At 37.4% G+C, this 27,958-nt stretch overlaps 2 protein-coding genes across 3 annotated transcripts in view; both read right to left on the bottom strand.

The window, feature by feature from the left end:
• LOC114337762 (cyclin-dependent kinase 8) overlaps window positions 1-27,958 on the bottom strand; it is an 82,171-nt gene that overhangs the window by 51,022 nt on the left and 3,191 nt on the right. The gene's annotated exons all lie outside the window — the stretch shown is intronic.
• Window positions 24,593-27,223, bottom strand: LOC126878768 (uncharacterized). The gene is made up of 2 exons (XM_050641663.1): window positions 26,100-27,223; window positions 24,593-25,846 (listed from the first exon to the last, which is right to left on the bottom strand). Exons 1-2 carry the CDS (start codon window positions 26,236-26,238, stop codon window positions 25,410-25,412), a joined length of 576 nt encoding a protein of 191 aa, XP_050497620.1. The 5' UTR covers window positions 26,239-27,223; the 3' UTR covers window positions 24,593-25,409.

Below are 27,958 nucleotides of genomic sequence, written 5' to 3'. Positions count from 1 at the left end.
TACCTAGGGTAAATTTAGTGGGCGCAAACAAACGGACATTGGCAACTATAAATGAAGGCATACGAGTAATGGTACGACTGGGTAAGAAGATGTATGCACTACAATGTGTAATAATGCCAAACATGTCACATGACATGATAGTAGGAGTTGACGAATTGGCAGAAAAACATGTAGTGATAGATTTTAAAAATAATACGATGAATCTAACAGAAGAAAAAGAAGAAGAACAGGACAAGGAACAGGAGAAACAAAATACGGACGAATCAGGTAAAGAACAAACAGTGGAAATGAATTTGGCAACGAAGCAAGGACAAAGAAGAAAAGGGAGAAAAAGTCAGGAAAAAGACAGAAGATTGATATGGGAAAAAGGGAAAGACAACATAATAGCCGACACTCTAACACAGGATGAGGACACTGAAAATAAGGAAACAATTACTCTACAGGTGGAACTAATTAGAGTAATACAAGAAGAAGGGGTATAAGAAGTAGATTAAAGTAAGGAAATATACAGGGAGTTGGTTTTGCCTCGAGAAAATTTATTTAAAAATGCAGATAAATTTTATCGAATACAAGGCGGGGATTTGTTATATTTCTATTTGATATGAAAATTAAATTTTGATAATTATAAACAGAATTCAATTTAATATAAAATATTTTCAATTTTCTCAACCACGGGCATATAAATTTAGACCAACCTGTATACAACAAATTGTTATGTTTAATTTTAAGAAGTGATTAGACGAAGCTTACGAAACTCGGGACAATGCGCTTAGAATAAACAAAGTGAATGGCGCGTACCATTATCGTTGTTCGCGGAAGGTTCGATCATTAGCCTATGCTAAATAAGACTCAGTTGAAAAAGATAATAGGTCATTATCGTTGTTCGCGGAAGGTTCGATCATTAGCCTTTGCTAAATAAGACTCAGTTGAAATAGAGAATAGGTCATTAAAATTTGTAAATAGTAGAAAGTAATTTTAGAATGGGAATTAACTATTTCTTTTTTGAAATCCATTAAGCATATTTAGAAAGATTAAAAATTGGTTTTGAGGATGACTGCGAATGAGAGTTGGTGGTGGAAGGTTGATTTGTGAATCTGGAAGGGATATTTAGAAAGTAGGGGAATGGATGACAAATATAGATCAGAATGTTTTGAGCTGTCGAGAAGTGAAGTCCAGTAGTGGACGGTAGTGTACGGAGAGTGAGAAAGCCGGTGTAGTTCCGTGAGTGTGGAGTATCTATCGTGGAACGAGAGGTAGGCCAGGTTGAGAGTAAAAGAACCTCCTTGAGCCAAGAGTGTCCCGGTAGCTGATTGCAGTTTCGAAAAAGGTAGAATACAGCATCACGACAGAAGCAGGAACGAGAGCTATACGAGCTAGTTTTCAAAGGAGAACATTACTGAAAGCCAGGACGAGGTTTTGATCGCAGCCAAGGATAGCAGGAAACGGGTCTTGTGTGAAGACATTCTCAGTTCACCAGAAAAAGGTCAGTCTCATTTGTTTGGACATGAATGTATGGGTTTTTCGTATTAAATACCACATTATAAATTGAAGAACATAATAAATAATATCAGAAAAGCTTCATCAAACTTAAATAGAATCGTTGCTAATAAATCCTAATAGTTAAATGTTAATAAAAACTTTCAATTGGAAACCAAAAGGAAATAAGATTCCCATTTGTAAATGTTATGTTTAAGAATAATAAGATCTAGCAAATATTAAGCAGTGATTGCCATTTAAATAAAATAAACAATATTTTGATTATAATTGTAACCCATATGTGTGTATTATTTTACTCTTTTCTTTCCTATCCCGATTAGGAACCATTGAGAAATACTTAGAAGCCACGAGAGTAAGTAATTAATTTTATAATTCGCCCTGAGATTGAAAACATATTGATATGTGATCTGGTAAATTAATTAGATTATGATTAATGCATTGATTAAATTAAATGACATAAAAGAATATTATCTCATATCAATAATCAAGATCACATCAATATATATATATATATATATATATATATATATATATATATATATATATATATATATATATATATATATATATATTTTTACCAATGTTTCTTGGGTTTAGGTTCATAAAAAAAGCTTGTCTATGATGTTATGACCATATTTATTGATATATTATCCGACGTTTCGGCAGGAAATCCATGCCTTTTTCAAGGATTGACTAAAACAACATTTATTGAAAGCTACAATACAATTTAAAAGAAAATCGACTTACCATGCAATCGTAAATTTAGTTTTGAAACAAGTACACAAATAGACGTCACAATTAAAACAATGTTAAAATGTTAAAGCATAGGAACGGACCCACTAAGTCATTGCGTTAAGAGAGTAATGAACTGTGTCAAAAATTATTATGGTGTTTATTGATGTTTGATTTTATGTTAAGTCAAAATAGTTGTCTTCGTCTCATAGGCGTGCTGAAATATTATATAGTTAATTTTAGATTAAGTTGAAATATACCCTATTAAGGTTTTTGACATCCCGTTTATCATTGACAGCTTTGTTATTTTTTTTAATTTCTATGGACTCTAGCAGTTCCCTCTTCTTTTTGTTGGGTTCACTTTTTAGGATTTTAGTTTTATCGAAATCAAATTTGTGTTTCTTTTCGTTTTCATGTTTTGTGAGGGCTGTAGTGTTATTTTTGTCATATTTGTGAGACCGAATTCTAGAGTTTAGTAGCTGGCTGGTTTGTCCGATATACAGGGTGTCCCGAAAAGATTGGTCATAAATTATACCACAAATTATGGGGTCAAAAATAGGTTGATTCAACCTCACTTACCTATATACAATAGTGCACCCAAAAAAAGTTACAGCCATTTGAAGTTACAAAATGAAAATCGATATTTTTTCATATATCGAAAACTCTTAGAGATTTTTTATTGAAAATGGACATGTGGCATTCTTATGGCAGGAGCATCTTGAAAAAAAAATTAAAGTGAAATTTGAGCACCCCATAAAAAAGTTATGGGGGTTTTGTTCCCTTAAACCCCCCCAAACTTTTGTGTACATTCCAATTAAATTATTATTGTGGCGCCTTTAGTTAAACACAATGTTTTTAAAACTTTTTTGTCTCTCAGTAATTTTTAGATAAGCCAGTGTTTATCGAGATATTTTGAATATTTGTCAAATCCACCACATATTTGTATATGGTTAAGTACGATTATAGAGACCTGTTGATAATCTGAAAATTTATTTATAATTTACAGTTTTAGGTATATTTTGAAAAAGAAGCCACATCTCGATAAAAGGTGACTTATCAAAAAAAGACTAAGAGGCAAAAAAGTTTTAAAAACACTGTTTTTAACTAATGGTATCACAACAATAGTTTAATTAGAACGTACACAAACATTTGGGGGGTTTAAAGGAACAAAACCCCCATACAATTTTTATGTAAATATATTAAAAAAGAAGCCGCATCTTGATAACAACTCGCTTATCGAAAAAATATTTAGAGGCAAAAAAGTTTTAAAAGTGTTGTGTTTAACTAATGGTACCACAATAATGAATTAATTGGAACGTAGACAAAAGTTTGGGGGGGTAAAAGGGAACAAAACCCCCATAAAATTTTTATGGTGTGGACAACTCTCACTATAATTTTGTTTTAAGATGTTCTTGCTATAAGAATGATACATGCCCATTTTCAATAAAAAATCTCTAACAGTTTTCGATATATTGAAAAAAATCGATTTTCATTTTCTAACTTCAAAGGGCTGTAACTTTTTTTATGAGCACATTTGTACTAAGGTAAGTTAGGTTCAATCGAACTATTTTTGACTCCAGAATGTGTGGTATAATTTATGACCAATCTTTTCGGGACACCCTGTATACCCCATCGCAATTTGAACAAGGAATTTCATATACAACATGTGATTTTTTTGATTGCGGGGTTTTAGTTTTAAGTTTAGTAAAATTCCTTTTCAAGAGATTATATCCTTTGTGAGCAACTGTAATGTTATGCTTGGCTAGGAGATTCGAAAGTTGTTCAGATAACCCTTGTATGTAAGGCAAAGACATATATTTCTTCTTTTCCTTATTATTTTTGTTGTTGTTTTTGTTGTTGTAAAATGTATGTAGTCGTGACTCTAAGGTGTTTTCAATGAGGTGATGTGGGTATGAATTAAGTGTTAGTGCTGTTTTTGCTTTTTTTATAGCATGAGGTCTATTGATGGGATCAGACAATATGATGGCTCTGTCGGCTAGGCCAATAACTACTGATTTCTTCTGGGACAACGGGTGATGAGAGTTGAAGTTTAGGTATCTTGACGACCAGGTTTTTTTGGTGTACCATGAAGTAGTTATGATGCTGTTGTCTCGATGTAAGGTCAGGTCCAGAAAATTGATTTGACAATTTTTTTAAACTTCAACTCTCATCACCCGTTGTCCCAGAAGAAATCAGTAGTTATTGGCCTAGCCGACAGAGCCATCAGATTGTCTGATCCCATCAATAGACCTCATGCTATAAAAAAAGCAAAAACAGCACTAACACTTAATTCATACCCACATCACCTCATTGAAAACACCTTCAAGTCACGACTACATACATTTTACAACAACAAAAACAACAACAAAAATAATAAGGAAAAGAAGAAATATATGTCTTTGCCTTACATACAAGGGTTATCTGAACAACTTTCGAATCTCCTAGCCAAGCATAACATTACAGTTGCTCACAAAGGATATAATCTCTTGAAAAGGAATTTTACTAAACTTAAAACTAAAACCCCGCAATCAAAAAAATCACATGTTGTATATGAAATTCCTTGTTCAAATTGCGATGGGGTATATATCGGACAAACCAGCCAGCTACTAAACTCTAGAATTCGGTCTCACAAATATGACAAAAATAACACTACAGCCCTCACAAAACATGAAAACGAAAAGAAACACAAATTTGATTTCGATAAAACTAAAATCCTAAAAAGTGAACCCAACAAAAAGAAGAGGGAACTGCTAGAGTCCATAGAAATTAAAAAAAAAATAACAAAGCTGTCAATGATAAACGGGATGTCAAAAACCTTAATAGGGTATATTTCAACTTAATCTAAAATTAACTATATAATATTTCAGCACGCCTATGAGACGAAGACAACTATTTTGACTTAACATAAAATCAAACATCAATAAAAACCATAATAATTTTTGACACAGTTCATTACTCTCTTAACGCAATGACTTAGTGGGTCCGTTCCTATGCTTTAACATTTTAACATTGTTTTAATTGTGACGTCTATTTGTGTACTTGTTTCAAAACTAAATTTACGATTGCATGGTAAGTCGATTTTCTTTTAAATTGTATTGTAGCTTTCAATAAATGTTGTTTTAGTCAATCCTTGAAAAAGGCATGGATTTCCTGCCGAAACGTCGGATAATATATCAATAAATATGGTCATAACATCATAGACAAGCTTTTTTTATGAACCTAAACCCAAGAAACATTGGTAAAAAAATATATCAAGGTTCAAGAATTAAACTCAAACTATATATATATATATATATATATATATATATATATATATATATATATATATATATATATATATATATATATATAAATCTTTTCCGTCTTTCATGTACGATCAAAATTTCAAAAAAACATCTCCGTTGTTATGGCGGAAGTCTGTTCCAATCGCCGAATCTGCTTGGCCTGATAAAAACATATTTATCGAACGAATTAACCAATGACTTACAGCAGTAGCATCAACGGCAGGCATTGAAAGGTGCTTTTCAAGCTTTGGACTTGTGCATTCCAAATTACGAAATAATTTAGGAACCGAAAAGGCTGCTAAACTTGTATTCATGTTTAAATATTTAAACAGTTCTTCATACCAAAAACATGACAATTTGGAATGGATTTGGCCTGAACAAGAAACTGAAAGAAGGGAAAATGAAGAGACAGAATTAAGTCTTGGGTGCTTTACTGGTTTTGATTCAGACACTTCCGATGTTAAACCATCATTTTAATTAATTTTCTAAATTTTGATTTTATTTTTTAAATGTTCAGAATTAGAAGTTATTTTGGAAAAATAGAAATACCTATATGTTTAAATTAATGCTTTCAATATTTTTACTTATAGGTCTGGATCCCGCGTATGGAAAAAAAGTTGATTAATAGCAAGCTGAAAATTTGTTAATAGCTTAAGGGTGTCTAGTCGGACAAACTTTGATATATGGGAACACTGGAACAGGGTAAGTTTTAATTGTGGAACAGGTTAAAAATTTGGAACGGTCAGACCACGAAAACCTCACATGTATTTTGTCCGACAGAACTTCCAATTGATTTGTTACCCTTTCATTAAACTCTCATGCAAAAATCAGACTGCTATTTATTACCTGTCATAATTCCTGTCATTTGACATATTCTACGTGTTCCACTCATTATAATTCCCATTTGGTGATAAATAGCAGCCTGATCTTTGCATGAGAGTTTAATGAAAGGGCAACAAATCAATTGGAAGTTCTGTCGGACAAAATACATGTGACGTTTTCGTGGTCTGACCGTTCCAAATTTTTAACCTGTTCCACAATTACAACTTCCCCTGTTCCAGTGTTCCTATATATCAAAGTTTGTCCGAATATACACCCTTAAGCTATTAACAAATTTTCAGCTTGCTATTAATCAACTTTTTTTTCATACGCGGGATCCAGACCTATTAATTTAGTTGTTACTTGGATACTCGTATCATTTTGTTTTCCGTTTATGTAACATACTACCATACGTACGTTTATATTTTTGTATTTTTAATTTAAGAGCACACAGTAGCGATCAACAGGTAGCAACAAACGCGATCCAAGATTGCGAAAGTTCTGCGAACTTTCAAAAGTGAGGCAACAGTGCGTCGGTAATTCGACACTGACAGTGACGTTTATACTATCAAAAACAATAATTTTTATACGCATAGGCGCGAAATCTTGTCAAGTCAGTGACGTTCGATTTCTTGTTATAAAAAAAATCGATTTTTAGTAGTTCCAATGTGACACAAAATCTAGGCACGGGATAAAAAAGTTTATTTAAAGAAAGTGTATTTTTTTGCCTTTCTTAATGGCGGTACAGGCTCCTTTTTTCAATATTTTATTTGGTAATGGTAATGATAATGGTATATCGGGACAGGGCCCACTTGTGAGCCCTTCAGACACTTAGACCTCCTACGGCGGGTCCATTGTATCAACCCTATCTTGCTGATCAGATCAGGTCCATAAGAACCTTTTTTTTTTGACCGAGGTGGAACGCTCTTAGCAGACTAGGGAAGGTGTCCCTAGTACTGTTGGACTCGGGCAGGAAAGGAGAACACGCTAGGGCGCACCAACCACAGTATGGCCCGTGCGTCCCGCATGCCCCCCATGACCAGCCGCCTACCAACTAAAACCACCCCTTCTTCCGACCCGGAATATCCCTGAACGTGCTCCTTAGGGAGCGATGCATGGGGATATCCCGAGCTGTCTGAAAGAAAGTAACCAGAAGCATTGGGTCATTTAAGGGTCTATTTTCCAGCCTAGAAACGGTAGGACTAAATAGAGGAAAGTCTGATTCCTACACGGAGGAAGGTGGGCCAACCCCTGCCTGAAAACGGCAGGGCTTGGGTGACTGTTCTGTAGTGTGGCGGATAGAATGAGCCCTAGAAGAATTAGGGTCATATTTCTCTGACGCGGATTATTTTTTTATTATTTCTTATTTTGCTTTTTTTTTTAATTTTTTTATATATTTTTTTATTTTATAACTATTGTGCAGACCCGCCTCACCCATTCTGCTCCAGTCGTTCCAACTCGGATTTTCTCTTAATTATACCGGTTATAATGTCAATTATGGCCTCGAAATCCGCCATGTTTCCGATCGCAAAATTAATAATATTGTTAGCGCCAATGTCGCCAAACCTACTACGAAGCCTGACCTGCTCGTGAGCAAAGACGCTGCACTGGAAAACGCAGTGTTGTGCGTCTTCCCTTACGCGACAGGTCCGGCATAGGTCGTCGTCCGACTTCCCGATCCTGTGGGTGAATGCCCTGAATGATCCATGACCGGTCAAAAATTGTGTAAAGTAAAAATTTACACTCTTGAACTTGCAGGCGTACCACGACTCTACGTTCGGGATCAGAATTTTGGTCCACTGGGCTTTGGTAGATTCCGCCTCCCATTCCAGCTGCCAGTCCGCCAGGAGTTGTTGTCGTGCGGCCGATCTTACCTCGGGTAAGTGGCCGTGGCGGTGCTCATATAGGAACTGGCGTTCCTTAGCTAACAGATGTATGGGAGGGGCGCCCGCGATCACCTGTAGAGCCACGGTTGATGCAGTCTTGTATGAGCTTACTACATTCAACAGAGGCTTCCTCTGTGCCTTGTTTATCATATCTCTGTATTTCTTGTGACGTAGAACCTCAATCCAGACCGGAACCCCGTAGAGAAGGGTAGACTGTACGACGTGTAGGTACAGTCTTCTCCGGGCACTACTTTTCCCTCCGATATTTGGTGTTATTTTTCGGAGAGCTGCAATTTGTGCCTCGGCCTTCCTCACCACCCTTGCGAGGTGTTTGGTGAATTCCAGCCCTTTGTCGAGGTCCACGCCAAGATATTTGGCACAGAGGCTCGACTTGACCTCGCTGTTTCCAAAATGGAACAACAGGTCAGGTCTATCCCTAGGCCCCTTTAGGATAACTACCTCTGTCTTACCGCCTGCGAGTTCAAGGTCGTTCTCGTTCATCCAGGCATTCACCCGCCTGAAACACATCTCGGCCGTACTAACCACCTCCCAGTACAGATCGCTGGTTATGAGAATGGCCAGGTCGTCAGCGTATGCAATCGCGATGCAGTCCCGACCGTATCGTATATTTAAAACGTCGTCGTAGAGGTTCTTCTCCAGCGTCGGGCCTAAGACGGACCCTTGTGGAACACCAGACGTAAGTTTAATGTCGTCGTTACCTGCAGACACGTGCCTATTAGTTAGGTAGCTTTTGATCACGTTTGTCAGATAACTAGACACGTTGATGGCCTCCATCCTGCGGACTATATGCCCCCAACTTGCCGAGTTACATGCATTTTTAACATCGAACATGATCACTACTGCCCACCTCCTCGCCGTGGCTTTAACGCGGACTGTAATGAGCTTAACAGCATCTACCGCCGATCTGGCTTTCCTGAATCCGAATTGACTATCAGAGATGGCGTTTATAGCATCCAATTCCGCTTGTAGGCGGTTCTTAACTACGTTTTCGTAGAGTTTGCCTAGACTATCAAGGAGACAGATCGGTCGGTAGGAGCTGGCCTCCTCCGGATTCTTACCGGGCTTCGGAATTAGGGTGAGGCGTGCCCTCTTCAAAACGTCAGGGAAAATTTGAGCCGTGGAGCTGGGTCAGTACCGATCTGACCAACTCAGGCTGCGCTGCTACCAAAATTTTAACGGCCTCCGGCGGCACACGGTCCGGTCCCGGCGACTTCCCAGTCTTGATCGCTTCCACTGCTCTGGTGAGCTCTATGGAAGTGACGGCTTCAGGGCGCTCACATGTGGCGGGCACGAAGAACAAATCAGACTTCCTGGGAAAGAGAATGTCCGCAATGTCTCTCGTTCTACTCTCGGTGAGTCTATATGGGGCTTCGACACGCAGGGCCTTAGTGGCAATCCTGTAGGCCTCACCCCATACGTCGTCCTAGAGCGCATCGCACAGGTTCATCCAGCACATACGTTTGGACCTTCTGATGATCTTGGTGAGGTCCTTTTTGGCTTGTTTGCATGTGTCCCTGGATTGCAGGGTTCTGTCCCTCTGTGCGATGCGTCTTAGTCTGAAACAGTTAATTCTAGTTGCTTGTACCTCCTCGTTACACCAGTACGGTACCGTATACGGAATCCGGCTGCGCCTCGTGCTCGCCCTATGTGCGCGTATCATGACATCTCTAAGGCTGGCAAAGTCAGGGACCTCCCCGCGGAGATCCCTAACACTGTCGGTGAAAGTTGCCCTATCGAAAGTCATGACCTTTCTACCGCCACTGGTTGACCCCCTGGATCCGATCTCGTAGGAGATATACTTGTGGAATGTGAATAGATTGGCATCCAGCACATCCCACTTCGTGACCCTACTGGAATACTTGGTTGACACCAGCGTAACGTCGATATGGGTGCGCGAATCCCTCCTTCGAAAGTAGGCTTACCGTTATTCGCGGTCACCAGATCGAGAAAGGAGATCCACTCATTCCATACCTCTCCTCTACTGTTGTTAAGTACATTGACTTTGAAATTTATTAGACTCTGCCAATTATTGTACAAGTGCGTATTACCGAAGATTGCCGAACGAAGTGACCCAAGTTCATTCGCCAGGGTTACTGGGTGACGAAAAAGTACATAACGACGAGAATACACACAAAACCAACGCTTCGATGAACGAACATTTTTACTCCTTACATTCAAGTTATTGTAATTTGTTTTAGATCTGTTGTATTAAAATTTACGTGAAATTCTGAAAATTCTTCACCACATCCACAACTATTGGTCCTTCGAACTGCGAATCTACAGTGCCAGCAGAACTACAAAGAAAATAGCAGCTTTACATTCTACAAACCGACGTCGTACTTGACCCGCTCTGTATCAACCCCAGGAAGCTACATTATTTACAACACTGAATACTGAATCCTTTTTATAATTTCACATTTTTTCAGTCTCTATTTGATAAATATTTTAAGTACATGAGTTTCAATCTAAATTAATATATTTATTTCGAATAGTGACATATTATTTGACGTTTTACCTACTCTCGTATTCATTGTGAATGTGCTAGCTGATTTTTTTCTTTTATGACAGATCGTAACTAAACGTTAATAACACAGGTCTGCGACATAAAAATTGTTTAAAATTGAATAAGTGATTTCTATAGTATTTTCAACGCTAATTTCGGGAAAAATAGTGAAAAAATTCCATCACGTACAGTTATTCCACAAACTGCTTGTCTATTTTTAGCTTTTTTTTCGATATTTTTATACATAGTTCTGTACTCTAGTGAGTTTGAATTTTTGTTTTTTGGATCTTTATGAACTGTTTATTAAGCCCATAGTACTTTTAATAAGTATAAAAAAATTACTTTAAGGTATTTTCAGTTACTTAGCTGTTTTGTTACTATACATGTTGATTAGGAGAAACCAGCATTATTTTCATGTCGGTACTTGTCCATTGCCTCCCCTCCCTCGCCATCCACTTACTGACTCACTGAGCATCTTTCATGTCAGTGCCTGTCTGCCACAGTGCCCATCCCCCTCCCCATCACCAAGCAGTGAGCTTCTGCTACCTGTTCTTCAGTTCACAGTATCTCTTCACTCTGTGCTGTTCACGTGCTGTGGTTACTAGTGATTTGAAGTAGTGATTGTGAGAGTAGTATTAAATGATATCTCGTGACACACGGATAGTTGGCAATAAAGTGTGAATCAAATAACTTTCAGTGATTTTTTATCGAACTACAAAGAACATAATTCAAGGCATCAGCCTAAACAGAATTGTTTTCTTGTGGTGTGAAGTTGTTTTATGAAAAATGGCTACCAGAGGATGTATCAACTCACCAGATTGCTTCTGCTAGATTTGTGGAAACTATACAGTTAAAAAGCAACAAAGAAACATTTCCGATTTTGTTGAAAAAGTATATTTTGCCTATTTTGGAATAAAGTTGGGTGATCAAGACAAGTCTTGGGCCCCACACAAAGTTTGTTCAGTGTGTGTTGAAGAACTGAGACAATGGTTTCAAGGTAAAAAGCAGTCATTTCGTTTTGGAATACCAATGGTTTGGAGGGAGCCCAAAAACCATAGTGATAACTGCTATTTTTGTTCTTGCAATGTTCAAGGTTTCAATTTGAAAAACAAAAAGGATATTTCTTACCCTAACATCAAATCAGCCATTCGCCCTGTTCCTCATGGACCTGAAGTACCAATACCCTCTCCTCCAGTTTCTTTGGATGGTATTTTAGATGACCACGAGCCATTGGCTCAGCTAGGTGAAAGTGAAGAAGAGAGTGATGGCTACGATCCTGGCACAACCGATCCCGTTCCATTCTCACAATCTGAACTGAATGATTTAGTTAGAGACCTAGGTCTTCCTAAAGACTCGGCAGAACTTTTAGGGTCTAGATTAAAAGATAAAAATATGTTGGCTCCGGGTACGTCCTTTTCTTGGTATCGTTCCAGGGAAAAGAAGTTTGTATCTTTTTTCTCTCAAGAAGGTGACTTGGTGTTTTGCAGTGATGTTCCTGGACTTATGGCACGTTTCAAAATAGAATATGCTCCTGATGAGTGGAGACTTTTTATAGATTCTTCAAAAAGAAGCCTTAAAGCAGTGCTTCTACACAATGGCAATAAGTATGCTTCTATGCCAGTTGGACATTCTGTTCACTTGAAAGAATGTAATGAAAACCTCGAACTGGTTTTAAACAAACTCTGCTATTAGACCATAAATGGACACTATGTGGTGATTTGAAAGTGATCTCAATGCTGCTTGGTCAACAAAGTGGTTATACAAAGTTTCCTTGCTTTCTCTGTGAATGGGACAGTAGAGACAGAAAGCAACACTACATTAAAAAAGTTTGGCCCTTGAGAAAAACCTTACAGGTGGGGGTTAAAAATGTTGAGAGGAAAATCCTTGTGGATCCCAAAAAGGTATTACTACCACCACTCCACATTAAGTTGGGGTTAATGAAACAATTTGTAAAGGCGTTGCCAAAAGAAGGGGAGTGTTTCAAGTATCTTTGTGGACAGTTTCCTGGTTTATCCGAGGCAAAACTAAAGGAAGGAGTCTTTGTCGGACCAGACATTAGAAAACTGATGAGAGATCCGAATTTTATGGACAAAATGGAAACAAACGAAAAAGCAGCATGGACATCTTTTAAACTAGTTGTTACCGGTTTCCTAGGAAACAAAAAAGATCCTAACTACAAGACAATCGTCGCAGACATGCTCGACAACTTTAAGAAGCTGGGATGTAACATGAGCATTAAAGTTCATTTCCTCCATTCACATCTAGACTACTTCCCTGCAAACCTTGGTGATGTAAGTGAAGAGCAGGGTGAAAGATTCCACCAAGATATCAAGGAAATGGAAAGAAGGTATCAAGGAAGATGGAACGTCAACATGATAGCGGACTACTGCTGGATGCTAAAACGAGATGACCCTCAACGAGTACACAGCCGGAAAAGCAATAAAAGAAGCTTCGATGGAAAGCAAAAGCGTTACTATAAGGACTTATGAGCTTAAAGAGAAATAAAAGTTTACTAGATATGTAGTTTATAACATGTATTATACATGAAATAAAATCCTTCAACTTACGAAAAAATTTGAAAAATTGCTAAAATTTTGTTATTATACCAAAAAGTAATTCCTTTTTTGTGAGAAAACCTTACGTGATAGAAAAAAATGGATTGCATTTTTGCAATCAGCGCTGAAAAATACATAAAAATCAGTTATCAAATTCCAAACAATTTTAAAAAATATTTTTTTTGTAAACCTGTGTAATAATTCTTACGTACATAATAATATTTGAATTACAAAACATTTATTTCCGTTTTCTGCACTTGAATAAATCATTTCTTTTTATTTAATTACATTGATCGAAGATCAAATATTTATTTCTTTAAACATCAAACACATTTTGATTGTTTATATCTGTATAATAATATACGCCACATACATACATAATATTTAATTATTTTGCATCCTCATAAATTTTGGTCATATTGTCAAAAATGTCAGACCAAAAGAAAACAAAGACAATGGCCGCTAAAGGTGCTCTTACACGTTTAACAACATATTTTAGAAGTGTAGAAAATAATGAAGTTATCGACCTCGTAGATTTAGAAATGCGATTATCCAAAGCCGAAGAGCTTTTAGATGTTTTTAATGAGGTTCAGCTGCTTACTGAAACTGATGATCCTGACTGCGAGGAAAATTATGACACAATACATGCCATTGAAAGGCAGACCTTTGAGGACAGATATTTTAAAATAATATCTGACATCAAAAACCTTATTTTATCTAGACGACCTACTGAAACGTCTGATTCACGTATTGTCAATGGTACAAAAGCAGCTGGGCCTACAAATACAAGCAACATTAAGTTACCTCCATTGAATCTAGCTACATTTGATGGGTCATTTGATCAATTCCTCTTCTTTCGCGACAGTTTTAATTCTATTATTAATGATGATACTTCACTTTCCAATGTACAAAAGTTTCATTACTTACGTCTGTCATTACGTGGCATAGCTGCCGACACTATTAAATCTTTGCAAGTTTGCGATGCAAACTACGACATTGCTTGGAGTTAATTGTGACTAATCACATTAAAGCTCTCTTTAACCTACCACTAGTCACAAAAGAATCAAATTAAGGTCTCAGGAAACTTCTAGACAATACACAAAACCATTTACGTGCTTTAGAAGTTTTAAAACGTCCCACTAAACACTGGGATGATTTGATTATTTATTTGTTAACAACAAAATTTGATAACTCAACAAGACGCTCTTGGGAGTCACAAAATTGTAAAGACAACCTACCAGTTTTAGATGATTTACTGAAATTTTTAAAAGAACGATGACGTATCTTAGAGTCATTAGACAACTACAATGATAATAAACAGGATCAAAATTCACCACGTTACAAAGGTAATAAGTCTGAAACAAGAGCCTTTGTTTCTAACACAGAGAATAGGTTTAAATGCAACTTTTGTAATAAGGAACATAAAATATATTATTGTCCTGACTTCTTAAAACTAAATCCTACTAATAGATTAAACAATGCAAAACGTCTACGTTTATGCATTAATTGTCTTGGCACATGCCATCGTACTAAGGATTGTCGTTCTACTGGTTGTAGAAAATGTGGAAAGATCCATCACACTATGTTACACTTCGAGAATTCACAATCTTCAAATTCAGTTTCCACAGAAAACAATTCTTCTCAATCTTCATTACCTTCCAATGTTCCAAACACGGGGTTGCAGTCTAATGAATCTACTTCTACCTCTAACTTCTCTTCAACACATCATATAAGCTCAAGTGTTCACACTGCTATTAAACCGTATATTCTCCTCTCAAATGCTGTTGTTAACGTTTTTGACAAGTTCGGCAACTCATATAAATGCAGAGTACTCTTGGACAACGGAAGTCAATCCAACTTTATATCTGAGAAATTTTTTGATATTTTACAACTTTCCAAGGAAAAAGTCAACACTTCGATTTCGGGAATTAATCAATTAACTCACAATATTAACTTCCGGACATCACTAACATTTAAATCAGATATTAACAATTTCTCGAAAAAAAAAATATCTTGTCTAATTTTGCCCAACATAACAAGTAATTTACCTTACATACAGATCAATCGTTCCCAGCTCAATATTCCAACAAAATTCCTGGTCTAAACCTGGTCCAGTAGACCTTCTTATTGGAGCTGACACATTCTGGGATATTTTAAGCGTGGGACAAATTAAACTTGGTTCTGGGTTACCGATCATTCAAAAAACCACTCTTGGTTGGATAATTTCTGGCCCAATTCCAACAAATATTCAACACCACCCCCAACACAATTGTTACTTTTCTTCTACCAGTGAATTAGATTCACAGCTCACAAAGTTTTGGGAACTAGACGAGTGTCCTAAAACTAAGTTTGTTTCCGAAGAAGACATCTATTGTGAAAATCATTTTAAGCAGCACATTTCTCGCCATTGTGATGGTCGTTTTATCACTACTCTTCCACTAAAGGAATCTCCATCAGTTTTAGGGGATTCTCTGATGACTGCCAAAAAACGTTTTTTAAACTTAGAGAAAAACTGGAAAATAACATTCAATTAAAATCAGAATATCATGACTTCATACGTGAGTATATTAAACTTGGTCACATGTCCCTAACAAATGGCACTAATAATAATTCTGGATTCTTCTTACCTCATCACTGCGTTTTAAAGGAATCTTCAACCACTACAAAGTTAAGAGTTGTATTTGACGGTAGTGCGAAAACTACCACAGGCTACTCATTAAATGACATCATGTATGTCGGCCCTCATTTACAAGATGATTTATTTTACATTTTACTTAGATTTCGGCAACATAAATTCGTACTGGGTGCAGATATAACTAAAATGTATCGTCAGGTTTTCCTTACTCCTGAACAACGTTACCTTCAAAAGATCCTTTGGAGATTTAATACAAATGATGAGATTTCTGCTTATACACTGAATACTATTACCTACTGTACTGCATCAGCAGCATTTCTTGCCATTAGGTCTCTTCATGAAATTGCTCATCGACATATTTCCGAATACCCAAAAATTTCCTCTATAATTTTGCACGATTTTTATGTAGATGATCTATTAACTGGTTGTGACACATCGGAAGAACTCCGAGAAATCAAGGAAACTATTTCATATTTATTATCTTCCTACGGTTTTCCTCTGAGAAAATGGACTACCAATGATTCGTCTCTACAAAATCATTCTGATCCTGATTTTTTGCATATTGGTTCTGACGAACATAACAAAACACTAGGATTACTTTGGAATCCGTCTTGTGATTCCCTACAATATTCTATAAATATCTCCACAATTAACTTAAAGATTAGCAAAAGACAGATTTTATCCTGTACAGCACAAATATTTGATCCTTTGGGGTTACTTTCACCCGTAACAGTTACATCGAAAATTATTCTTAAAGAGCTCTGGAAACTCAAGATAAGTTGGGATGAATCTGTTCCTGAAAGTATTTACACACTTTGGTCGAAATACTACTTCGAACTTACAAAATTAAACACTTTAAAAATACCTAGACATGTACTTTCTTCTAAACCAGTTTCTGTTCAACTTCATGGGTTTTCTGACGCCTCGGAGGCAGCTTACGGTGCATGTATTTAAATATGCTGCACAGATACATTTGGAAATTACACTTCAAATCTTTATTGTGCTAAAACTCGAGTTTCTCCTATGAAACTTGTAACCATTCCAAGACTCGAACTTTGTGGGGCATCACTACTTTCTGAACTTGTTGAAAAGGTCACTTCATCTGCAAATGTCTCCTTTAAAAACATTACGTATTGGACTGACTCTAAAATTGTTATTTCATGGATAAACACCTCTCCCCATTTACTTAAGACTTTTATAGCAAATCGAGTCTCACAAATACATAAACTGACCAACCCTGAATTTTGGAAATATGTTAATACTTATGATAATCCAGCAGATCTACTGTCACGAGGTATAAGTCCTTCTTCGCTCAGTAATTCCCACATATGGTTTCATGGCCCTTCTTGGCTCACTTTGCCTCAAGAAGAATGGCCTCAATATACAAAACATCAAGAAGTTTGTATAACTTCTGAACTACCTGAACTGCGTAACAAAACTCTTGTGTTTCATCAAATCAACAACGAATTTACCTTTTATTACAAATATTCTTCTTTAAATAAACTAACACGCGTCTTTGCTTATGTCTTAAGATTTAAAGACAATCTGTCGATTCCTAAACATTTACGAATAACAGGTCCCTTGACCACAATAGAACTCAATAATTCCCTTTTAACCTTAATTAGGTTCGTACAACGTCAATCATTTCCATATGATTATGATGCACTTTCCAATTCCAATCAAATTGACAAAAGAAGTAAACTTCTTGGCCTAACTCCATTATTTGATACAACAAAATTAATACGCGTTGGCGGTCGTTTACATCATTCGTCATTTGATTTTAACAAGAAACACCCCATAGTCCTACCTCCAAAAGATCACCTCACGAAACTCATTGCTCGACATGAGCATTTGAAACTTTTACATATTGGTACTCAAGCACTTCTTGCTTCCTTAAGAGAAAATTACTGGTCAATATCAGGGCGCAATTTGGTTCGAAAAATTGTTCGTGATTGTGTCCGATGTTTTAGATTTAACAATAAACCCGAACAGTATCTTATGGGCAATCTTCCGAAGTCACGAGTTACCCCTTCACGTCCCTTCACGGTTTCTGGTGTCGATTATGCTGGTCCCGTTTTATTGCGAGATAGAAAGGGTCGTAATTACAAAACTTCTAAAGCTTATATTGCTTTCTTCATTTGCTTCGCCAGTAAGGCTATACATTTAGAAGTTGTCAGTGATCTCACGACAGAATGCTTCTTAGCGGCATTACGCCGATTCACGGCCCGACGCGGTAAATGCTCCGAAATCTTTTCAGATAACGGCAGCACTTTCGTGGGAGCAAATAACGAACTCAGACAATTTTTTAACACAAATGCTGATCACATTATTACAGACCTCTCAATCGACGGTATTCAATGGCATTTCATTACTCCACGTGCTCCCCACGTGTGCTTATGGGAGTCAAACATTAAATCAGTTAAGCACCACATGAAACGTGTAGTAGGTAATGCAATTTTAACATTTGAAGAATTTACCACGGTTTTATATCAAATATAGGCTTGTCTCAATTCTAGACCACTCTATCCTCTTTCTAATGACCCAAATGACCCTAACCCTCTTACTCCTGCACACTTGTTAATTGGATCTTCATTGACGAGTATACCACAACAAAACTTAATGGACATTAATGAAAATCGTCTTTAAGATTCCAAAGGGTGCAACAGATATTACAGCACTTTTGGACAAGATGGTCCAAAGAATATGTATCCCATCTTCAGCAGCGGGTCAAGTGGAAGGAGAATTGCCAACAGCTGATCCAGCCTGGACGCATGGTTCTAGTAAAGGATGATGGACTTCCTCCCTTGAAGTGGCAGTTAGGCAGAATTTTAAAAACTTACACCGGAAGTGACAATATTGTGCGGTCGCTTGTGATAAAGACAAATTCTGGTGAGATTAAACGACCGGTTGTGAAATTATGTGTTCTGCCTAACCAAGATCAATAACTTTTTGTTTGCAAACTATAATTAATATGATCTTTGACATTTAAAAAAACACTTTTTATTGAAACCCGGTCCTTGGGGTTTCAAGGTGAGGGAGTATATGTTAAGTACATTGACTTTGAAATTTATTAGACTCTGCCAATTATTGTACAAGTGCGTATTACCGAAGATTGCCGAACGAAGTGACCCAAGTTCATTCGCCAGGGTTACTGGGTGACGAAAAAGTACATAACGACGAGAATACACACAAAACCAACGCTTCTATGAACGAACATTTTTACTCCTTACATTCAAGTTATTGTAATTTGTTTTAGATCTGTTGTATTAAAATTTACGTGAAATTCTGAACTAACTGTCGTTCCTTGGGGAACCCCATAGAACGGATTTCGCGTTTATATCCCCGGCTATGATGAAATTCTTTTCCACCAGAGCATCTTCCATAATGCTGTCCCCCTTATCTCGGTAGATCGCCATGTTGACCTTAGAAGAGATGTAGCAGGCTATAATAGCCACATCAACTAAGTTGATTTTGACTACACTCTCCTTCCTGTGGATCTTTTGGATACTCACGTTCTTATTGATAAGGTGGACAGCCACGTCGCGGAGCACATCCGGCACCCACCCAAACTTACTAGCGATCTTTTTATTGCGTTCTGGTACGATCACCAGATCCGCCCCGATGTCTAAGGCCTTCGCATAGACCAAGTCGTGCGCCACCTTGGCTCTACCAACATTCACTTGCAAAATCCTGAGCTGTCTGTTCTCCGCCGTCGCCATCGCGCTAGTAACCAAAAACTACCCAGCCAATAGTCCCGAAGTGTAAAAGCAGAATGGGTGAACACTAATCGACATTTTTTACATTTTCCTCGGCCCCAGAGCCATCCTGATGGGAAGACTCCTTGGGGGGAAGCGTACTTGTGCTGCCACTACCGCTGCATTGTTCTTGAGGGGGGTTTGAGACATCCAAGATTCCCTTTCCTTGGTGGGGGGGTGAAAGGGGGAACACGTCGTCTCCCTAGCACGACGCAAATTCTCTGTGGCCTCATTTAGCATCACATCGTACTTATCCAAAAGTCCTTCATCGGTAAACACTCCTCCGTTCAACACCTCGTCATCCATCCTCTCCAGGTCTTCTGTAGTAGGAGAGCGACGGCTTAAGGCCTCATTTATTTCGGTCTCCTCCTGCTGCGTGCGAGGAGTAGCAGCGATATCTTGGGTAGGAATAGCAGGGGGCCCTGAGGCCTCCTTAGACGGAGTCCCCGCGCGTTTTGTTTTAGTGACTTAGTTCCGGTGGCCGGCGACTGGTTGAATAGTGGTGGGGAAGGTTCAGAGGATCTACCTTGGTCCGCCGACTTTACTTTCAGAAGCGCCTCTCGGAAGGCAGGACATCTCCCGCTGCCGATGCGGTGCGACTGCTCGCACGCCGCGCAGGACTCCTCTTCTTTGCAAAAATCGAAAACATGCCCCTTCTTGCCGCAGTTTTGACAGCACCCAGTGCGGTCGGGTCCATTACACTTACTGCTTTCATGGAGGTAGCTCCAGCACCTTTGGCATCTTTTCACAATGTACCTCTTCTCCACCTCGCAGCGTACGAGACCAAGCTTGAGGTGTCCGACTTCCAATATTTTCGTGGCCGCCTGTGCGCTTAGTACCACCGTGGCCGCCTTGGTACTGTTACGCATTGGTCTAAGTTGCTTAATTAGGAGGCTCCCAGGTGCCCAATTCCTTTTTAATGGCTGCCTTTAGATGTGATTCCTCAGTATTTTGGGTCATGCCTCTTATATGTATGATGGCCTGCTTCTCCGCACCCACCATCTTGGCCGTTAACCCGCTCTCCTTGTTAGTGATGACGGTTTTGATGCTGTTGGCTGCATCCTGGTCCTTATCCAGAGTAATAAGAAGGTTCCCATCTTTAGTGCTGCGCAGACTGATGGCATCTTTCGCCTTCGAGTCCCCAACAGCTTTCTCCACCCCCTCGAGTAATTTGAATAAGACGAATCTTTCTTCGAGACTATGAATCCATAGGTGAGCCTTTCTTTCCTTGTGACTGTAGTATGGATCTGCACCTTACTTACCTCCGTCTTCGAGAAGACGACTTCAGCCATCTTCCGCAAATCATGCACCTGCATGAAACTAAGGTGATGTAGTGCCACCGAGTCTCCCGCCTTGGTTTCTTCTCTGACCCGCTCCAGGGCGAGCCAGATTTTCTCCGGTGTATTGGCCTTTACTTTAACGATTCTCTCCTCCGTCGTTTTCCTTACGCCGCCTACTCTCACCGTATAGGAGTTTTCCATCACCACGAAGTCGCCTTCGAGGGTGGAGAGGGCCGGGTACCTATATAATATACCTGTCTCTGTATAATCTCTGTATAGACAGGGCCATATTTGGGTCGTTTGACTCTAAGGCCACAACTTTTACGTTGCAGCCCGAGTCAAGGGGGTTCCGCACTTCAACGCTCGTCTTTTTAAAGATCCCCGCAGGCCAATCAAAGCGAGCGTGCCTCTGGAAGTCTTCATAAGAGTTTACTCCATCAAGACTCGTCATCCTGACCGCGCTGGTGGGACCGTGCCATGCGTCGGTTTGGGTACCGCATTCCACGGTTTTTTTGGCTCCCATATCAACCTGGGTCTCCTTCTCTGTTAACAGTTTCTCTACTGGTTCCATTGAGTTCTTAACCAGCCAGTCCTTCACCAGATCCATCTTCTGGAAGGAATGTCTTTTTGCGAGGTTCTTACAAAAGTCCTTAATGGGCTTCGGTGTGGTAGTGTGCTCTTTAACTAGCGAATCAGACTTAAAACGCTGCTTCGATATGTCCGCAAGGTAGTCGAGTAACTCAATTGCCTCATAGCATGTCTTATTTTTGTATACTTTTTCTTCCGGCTTGTCGCCGGAGGACATTTTTCTTTTAGTATAAATGGCTTCAGGGGGGTAGTTTATAGAACTTCTCCTCTTAAAGTGGTCTGTTATCCTTCCAGATTCTTATTTCATAAGAACCTGGTCTCCGACGTTTATAGGGCCCAGGCTGCACCGAGCTCCCATGCTAGTCCCCCAGAAACCTTATGGCCTCACAGAAAGCCTTGAAAGACAACTCCCTCACCTGGCTCGGCTGCATAGATGCCGATCCCAGGATCTGCCACCTCCGATAGGCCAATACCGGGCACTCCCAGAGGACATGCGAGGAGGTTCCCTCCTCGTTACATAGACGACACCATGAGCCATCCGCCAGTCCAAGCAGATGAAGGTGCCGTCAGAGTCTACAGTGGCCGGTGAGCATACCGACCACCAAGGAGCATCTTCTACGATCCAGAAGAAGCAGTTGGGCTGTAAGACTTTTGGATTGCCCCACTATGTGGAGCCTGGCCTGTCTCATACCTCCACAACTGGCCCAGGAGTCCTGGAACCTCCGCAGAAGAAGCTCCCTGAGACTACCCCGACCAGTACTGAAGGGCACTCCGATCACAGGTTCGGGTCCTACAGGCAGAGAGGATGAGCCCCGTCTTGCTAGGGTGTCAGCCCGTTCGTTACCTTCCACACCTGTGTGTCCCGGTACCCATACCAACCTAACCCTGTTGGTTATAGCAACATCATCCAGAGCTTTCTTGCACTCAAGAGAGCTCAAGAGAGCTTTCTTGCACTTAGAGCTGATCTTGGGTGCTTCCAGAGCCCTTAGCGCTGCCTAGCTGTCAGAGCAGATAGAGATGGTCCTGCCTGAGCAAGCCCTATCTTACTGACACAAAATCTAGGAAAGGGATAAAAAAGTTTATTTGAAGAAAGTGTATTTTTTTGTCTTTCTTAATGGCGGTACAGGCTCCTTTTTTCAATATTTTATTCAGTTATAGAGTAATTTCCACATAGTAACATATTTATGAAATTGGGCTCTGTACCGCCATTCTTTATTATATTACGAATATGTGTGCCAAATATATCGACAAAATATTCAAAATTAGAGCCGCAATCTTGGAACGCATTTGTTGCTACCTGTTGATCGCTACTGTTTGCTCTTAAGTAAAAATATAGATATATTTTATACTGTTACATTCTACCATTGATTAATAACTACATAGATACCTCACTCTAAGGTAAAACCGAATTCAGTGTTAAACTCCGCCCACTTACACCTCTTTGCCCCTCAAGTCTAAGTACTAACTGGCTGGACGGTGGCGACATTTATTGAAATTTTTCCCAAGATTGAAAAATAAATTTGAGTCGCTTGGCTGGCGTAATAGACAACGATATAAGGGTAGTATTCAGCATTTTAACAAATAATTTTAACGCGATTGTAATCTCTATTTTGGAATTCCGATTTTACTTCAGATAAAACCCTAAAAATTGATTAATAAAAATAGTGAATAGGTTTCTTAAAAATTATTTAATTATTAATACACTACAAAAAAACAACAAAATAGAAAATACATAATAAAATTAGCAGTGATAATTCACATGTAAATTATTTTTTGCAATTTGTAAAAGAATGATATTTTCAGAACTAATGCGAAATAAACTATTTGAAGTTGATATACAGAATTTCTTTCCAGATCTAACCCATTCACCCCAGGTAAAATATTGCAAAACCTCCGAATTTTAAAGAATCCATTGGATTGGCATGAAATTTGGTATACATATATCTTGATAAAATGACAGGGAATTTCCAACATATAAATAGTTGAGGGCCATCTGCCTAGGAACAATAGGTAAAAGCTGATAAACGGACAGGATTAGAAAGTTTAAAACATCACTACTTAGATCATATTTTAAAACAAAGTAAATAAGTATATTTGAATGTTAATTCTTTCAAACTAAGATAGTAAAATTAAAATTTTAGGAAAAAAAGATATTTATTATTTCTTGTTCTCAAGAAGTACTTTCATTATTGACAATATCGAAACATTTTATTATTAAAAGTCGAGAACAATTAAAAACCACGTTCATGTTTATATGAAAGTACTTTAAAAATGAAGGTATATTACTCTTGAGAAGAATTAATATTTTTTAACAAACTTGGTATACGACTCATAATATTTGACATCTGATTCTTTCATTTTGAGTTTTAGGACGTGCAAGTTTTTATCAATAATATATTTTTCCCTAAACTGAATAAAAAAGTTTCCATATGATTCCAAGGTTTTAAGACATACTGATATTGTTTTCCTGATATTATAAAATACTTGTTAATATCTACTGTATACATAAACTAAAGCTAATAGTGTAGTTTAACATTCAGTTGAATCCACGATTATTTACCCGTGCGTCATTAATACCTGACGAGATAAAACACATACTTTTGATCTAGCATCATTCTCTTCCACGCATGAAACTAAAGACAAACCAGCTACCGCCTGTTATTAAGTAAAAACACATGTTTTTTTATGAACGCACTAGACTAACTCTATTGCGCACAATAGAGAAAAAATTTTCTAGAGGATTTTGGTTCAGAAAAGATGTTAAAAGATATGACACATTATATTATTCCTGAAGTTCCTCCCACAAACATAAAACTGACAAAATGGTCCAGTAAAAGCCGTGTAGACAGTGAATATTATTTCTCTCTTTTTGATTTTCAAAAACTTTAATTTTTTTAAAATATTCTAAACCTGCTTTTAAGTTTTCAGTTGACTTGCTTAAAGTTGACATTGGCTTTCTGTTTGGATTACTATCACTACAATATGTGCTGTTAAGACGATCAAAAATATTATTAATAATTTTCAAAAATTGGGCAGTAAGAGAAGCCGTTTTGGTGTGTAACTGCCCTACAGACATTGCTGTTGATATTGCTGAGGCAATTGAGTTGGAAAAAATTTGTGCTGCTAATTTTACACGCATTTTTTGAAAATTATTAGGGTTTATATGAACATTTGTCATTTTCACCATGCATCGTGCTCTCACACTGGTTCTATCGATGTTGTATGTGTATTCAATATCTTGCCACGATATTTGTTTAGAATCGGCAAGAAACGTCAACTTTTTGTTAAGAAAATTATTTCTTAGACTTTTTAATAAGTGGGGTGTATCGAACACAGTGAAAATCCTCTGATTTCCTATTTCTATTGCAGGCTGATCCTTACATGCGCCTAACAGCTTAAATAAAGCTCTATTATTAGATGCTTGATCACACAACACTTTTGGTATATACCCAATATTTTGTAATTTTGAAACAACTTCAACTACAATGTTTTTTAAGTTGTCGCTATGTATTGGACCACCTGTAGCAAGCCGCGTAGCCTTATGTAGCAAGCTGCGCATCATGAAAACCAGACCTGTGTTGGCAAGTTTGTTTGTTCTGTTCTTTTTAAAGCACCTAAATCTTGAAACCCTTCTATAATGTCATCTAATTTATTGTACTCCAATTGTTTTTTCAAAAAAATTTCATCAAACATTAACACACAAATTTTTTCCACTCATCCATTGTCTCTACTTTTTTCTTCAACTTGTCAATTAAGGAAATGTTTAAACCAGTTCTTAATTTTATGACACGCAACCAAGTTTGAATTGTTTTTAGTGAAGGTAAGATAAAGTTAAGAGATCTAATTAAAAATTTTTAACAACTAGGAGACTTATAATAAATGGCCAGAGCTAAATCCTTTTCATTGTGACTCCATTGTGAACGAGTTTTGTGTGAAAACTGCATATTAACAAAAGTGTGCACGTATATGCTTTTATTTTCTAACAGTACCTCTATCATGAATTTGGTTGCCGATTTTCTGTTTTTTGTTGTTCTTCTACAACGCTGACTGTTCTTCTGGCGGCACTTCTTCTTTAAAGCATTTACTTGATACTCCAATTTCTTTACCTTCTCCGTCAATTCAGTTTCAAGTTTTGTGGGCAAATTAATATCAAAACTGGAAATATCACTGAGACTACTACTTGATCTCTTAGGCGATGGAGTTGACCTAACCATACAATCGCCACTTGTAGATTTTTTACGTTTCGTACCGCAATAAACGTATGTAGAGCATAATACTGGTGGGGTATCACCTAAAATAGGTAATCATTGAAATGTATGTGTAATAATTTTAATTAAAGCAAAACAAGCATCTCCGTTATTTCTGGAGTGATACTAACAACGCATTCATATTTAAAAAAAAATCTCTTTTGATTTAATTGTATAAAAAATATATAAATCGCTCAATATCAACTGATTTTATATAAAATATATTTTAATAGTATTATTCTCATTGACAAAGCGCATTAGGCAAACATAAAAATATTTCCAAAGTTGAGTACTCACCTAAATCAGTTGCTAACTGTGCAAATTTTAGAGGAACAGCATTTTTCCTTAATAACTTTGTTTGGTCACTTTGGTAAATATGTTCCACTGCATAATGATGCTGGCAAATTACCCTCTGTTTCAGGTCACTGATATCCATCAATATAATGTCAATAATTTCGCAGTTTTTTTGCCAAATTTTTGTGCGCTCTACTAGTCCGTTCTTTAACGGTAAAATATTGCAAAACCTCTAAATTTTAAAGAACCGCTTGGATTGACATGAAATTTGGCAAACACATAGCTAACAAGTCAAAGAAAAAAGTGATATTTTGCCGATATGTGCTTTTGCCCTGGGGGTGGTTTTCACCCCCTCTTATGGGTGAAAAAATATTCGTCCAAAGAAAGTCAGGAAATGGATAAACTGGCTAATTTTAAGTAACTCTTGTTCTATAGAGTTTTTTCACTAAGTCAATACTTTTCGAGTTATTTGGCAGTGACTATGTTCATTTTTTCAACAAAATAACCACGCTTTTAGACGGTTTTTCGCAAATAACTCAAATAGTAAGTATTTTGTCGAAAAAACATTCTTAGCAAAAATATAGCCTGTAAAAAATTTTAAAAAATGGTGTATATATCACGTCTCTACACCTAGTAGAAGCAGAGTTATAGCTAATGAAAAATAGGTTCATATTCGTCAAATTCCAAATGGAATATTTTAACGTGAAATAACCAAAAATGAAGCACATTTCGGGGAAAACTCATTACAACTTATTTAAAGTGTTTAAAAATCTTCATTTTTGTTTTATAAAAAAAAATTCTAGCATCAAAATTAAACAAGTTACGCTCAAAATAAAGTTAGTCCCTTTTGGTTTTGGTAAAAAAATCGAGAAAATCACCCCCTAATTAGCATCTTAAATGAACTTAATCGTTACGACTTCACGTATCTTGACTTGTGTATATATTGTTTATATGATCTGTAAGTTTCATCGGTTGAAAGTCCTTATTATTGAAAGGGCTGTAGTTAAAAGGGGTTGAACGAGTCACTGATCACGAATGTATGCAAATTTAGAAACACCAAATCTTAATCAATTTTTGTCTAACAGAAAAACAAAAAATACATGATATTCAGAAAAGCAAATCTGACTATTTTTGTTTTTCGAGATTTTTGGTATCCCTAACAATTTTTAAGTTATTTTGAAAAAAAGCATATTTTTCAAAATTTAAATTTTTAAAAATTTTACTTTACAGATCATATATAAACACAACATAAGTAAAATAATTTTTGGAGCGGTGACGATTAATTTCATTTAAGTTGCTAATTAGGGGGTGGTCCTCCCGATATTTTTTGCAAAAACACAAGGGACCAACTTTATTTTGAGCGTAACTTGCTTAAATTTAATGTTAGAAACTTTTTGTAAAAACAAAAATAAAGCTTTTTTTAAACACTTTAAAAAAGTTATAATGGGTTTTCCCCAAAAAGTGCTTAATTTTTTGGATATTTCTCGTCGAAATATTCTATTTGAAATTTGGTGAATATGAATCTATTTTTCATTGGCTATAACTCTGGTTCTACGAGATCCAGAGACCTAACGCGTACAACATTTTTTTTTTACTTTTTTATAGGCTATATTTTTGCTAAGAACGTTTTTTTCGACAAAATACTTATAGGTCTGGATCCCGCGTTTGAAAAAAAAGTTGATTAATAGCAAGCTGAAAATTTGTTAATAGCTTAAGGGTGTCTAGTCGGACAAACTTTGATATATGGGAACACTTGAACAGGGGCAGATTTAATTGTGTAACAGCTTAAAAATTTGGAACGGTCAGACCACGAAAACGGCACATTTATTTTGTCTGACAGAACAGACTTAAACTCTCCGAAC

This window comes from Diabrotica virgifera, chromosome 1 (assembly GCF_917563875.1).
Source record: "Diabrotica virgifera virgifera chromosome 1, PGI_DIABVI_V3a".
In the NCBI taxonomy this organism is placed as follows: Eukaryota; Metazoa; Arthropoda; class Insecta; order Coleoptera; family Chrysomelidae; genus Diabrotica; species Diabrotica virgifera.
This window is presented reverse-complemented; position numbering and strand designations above follow the sequence as displayed.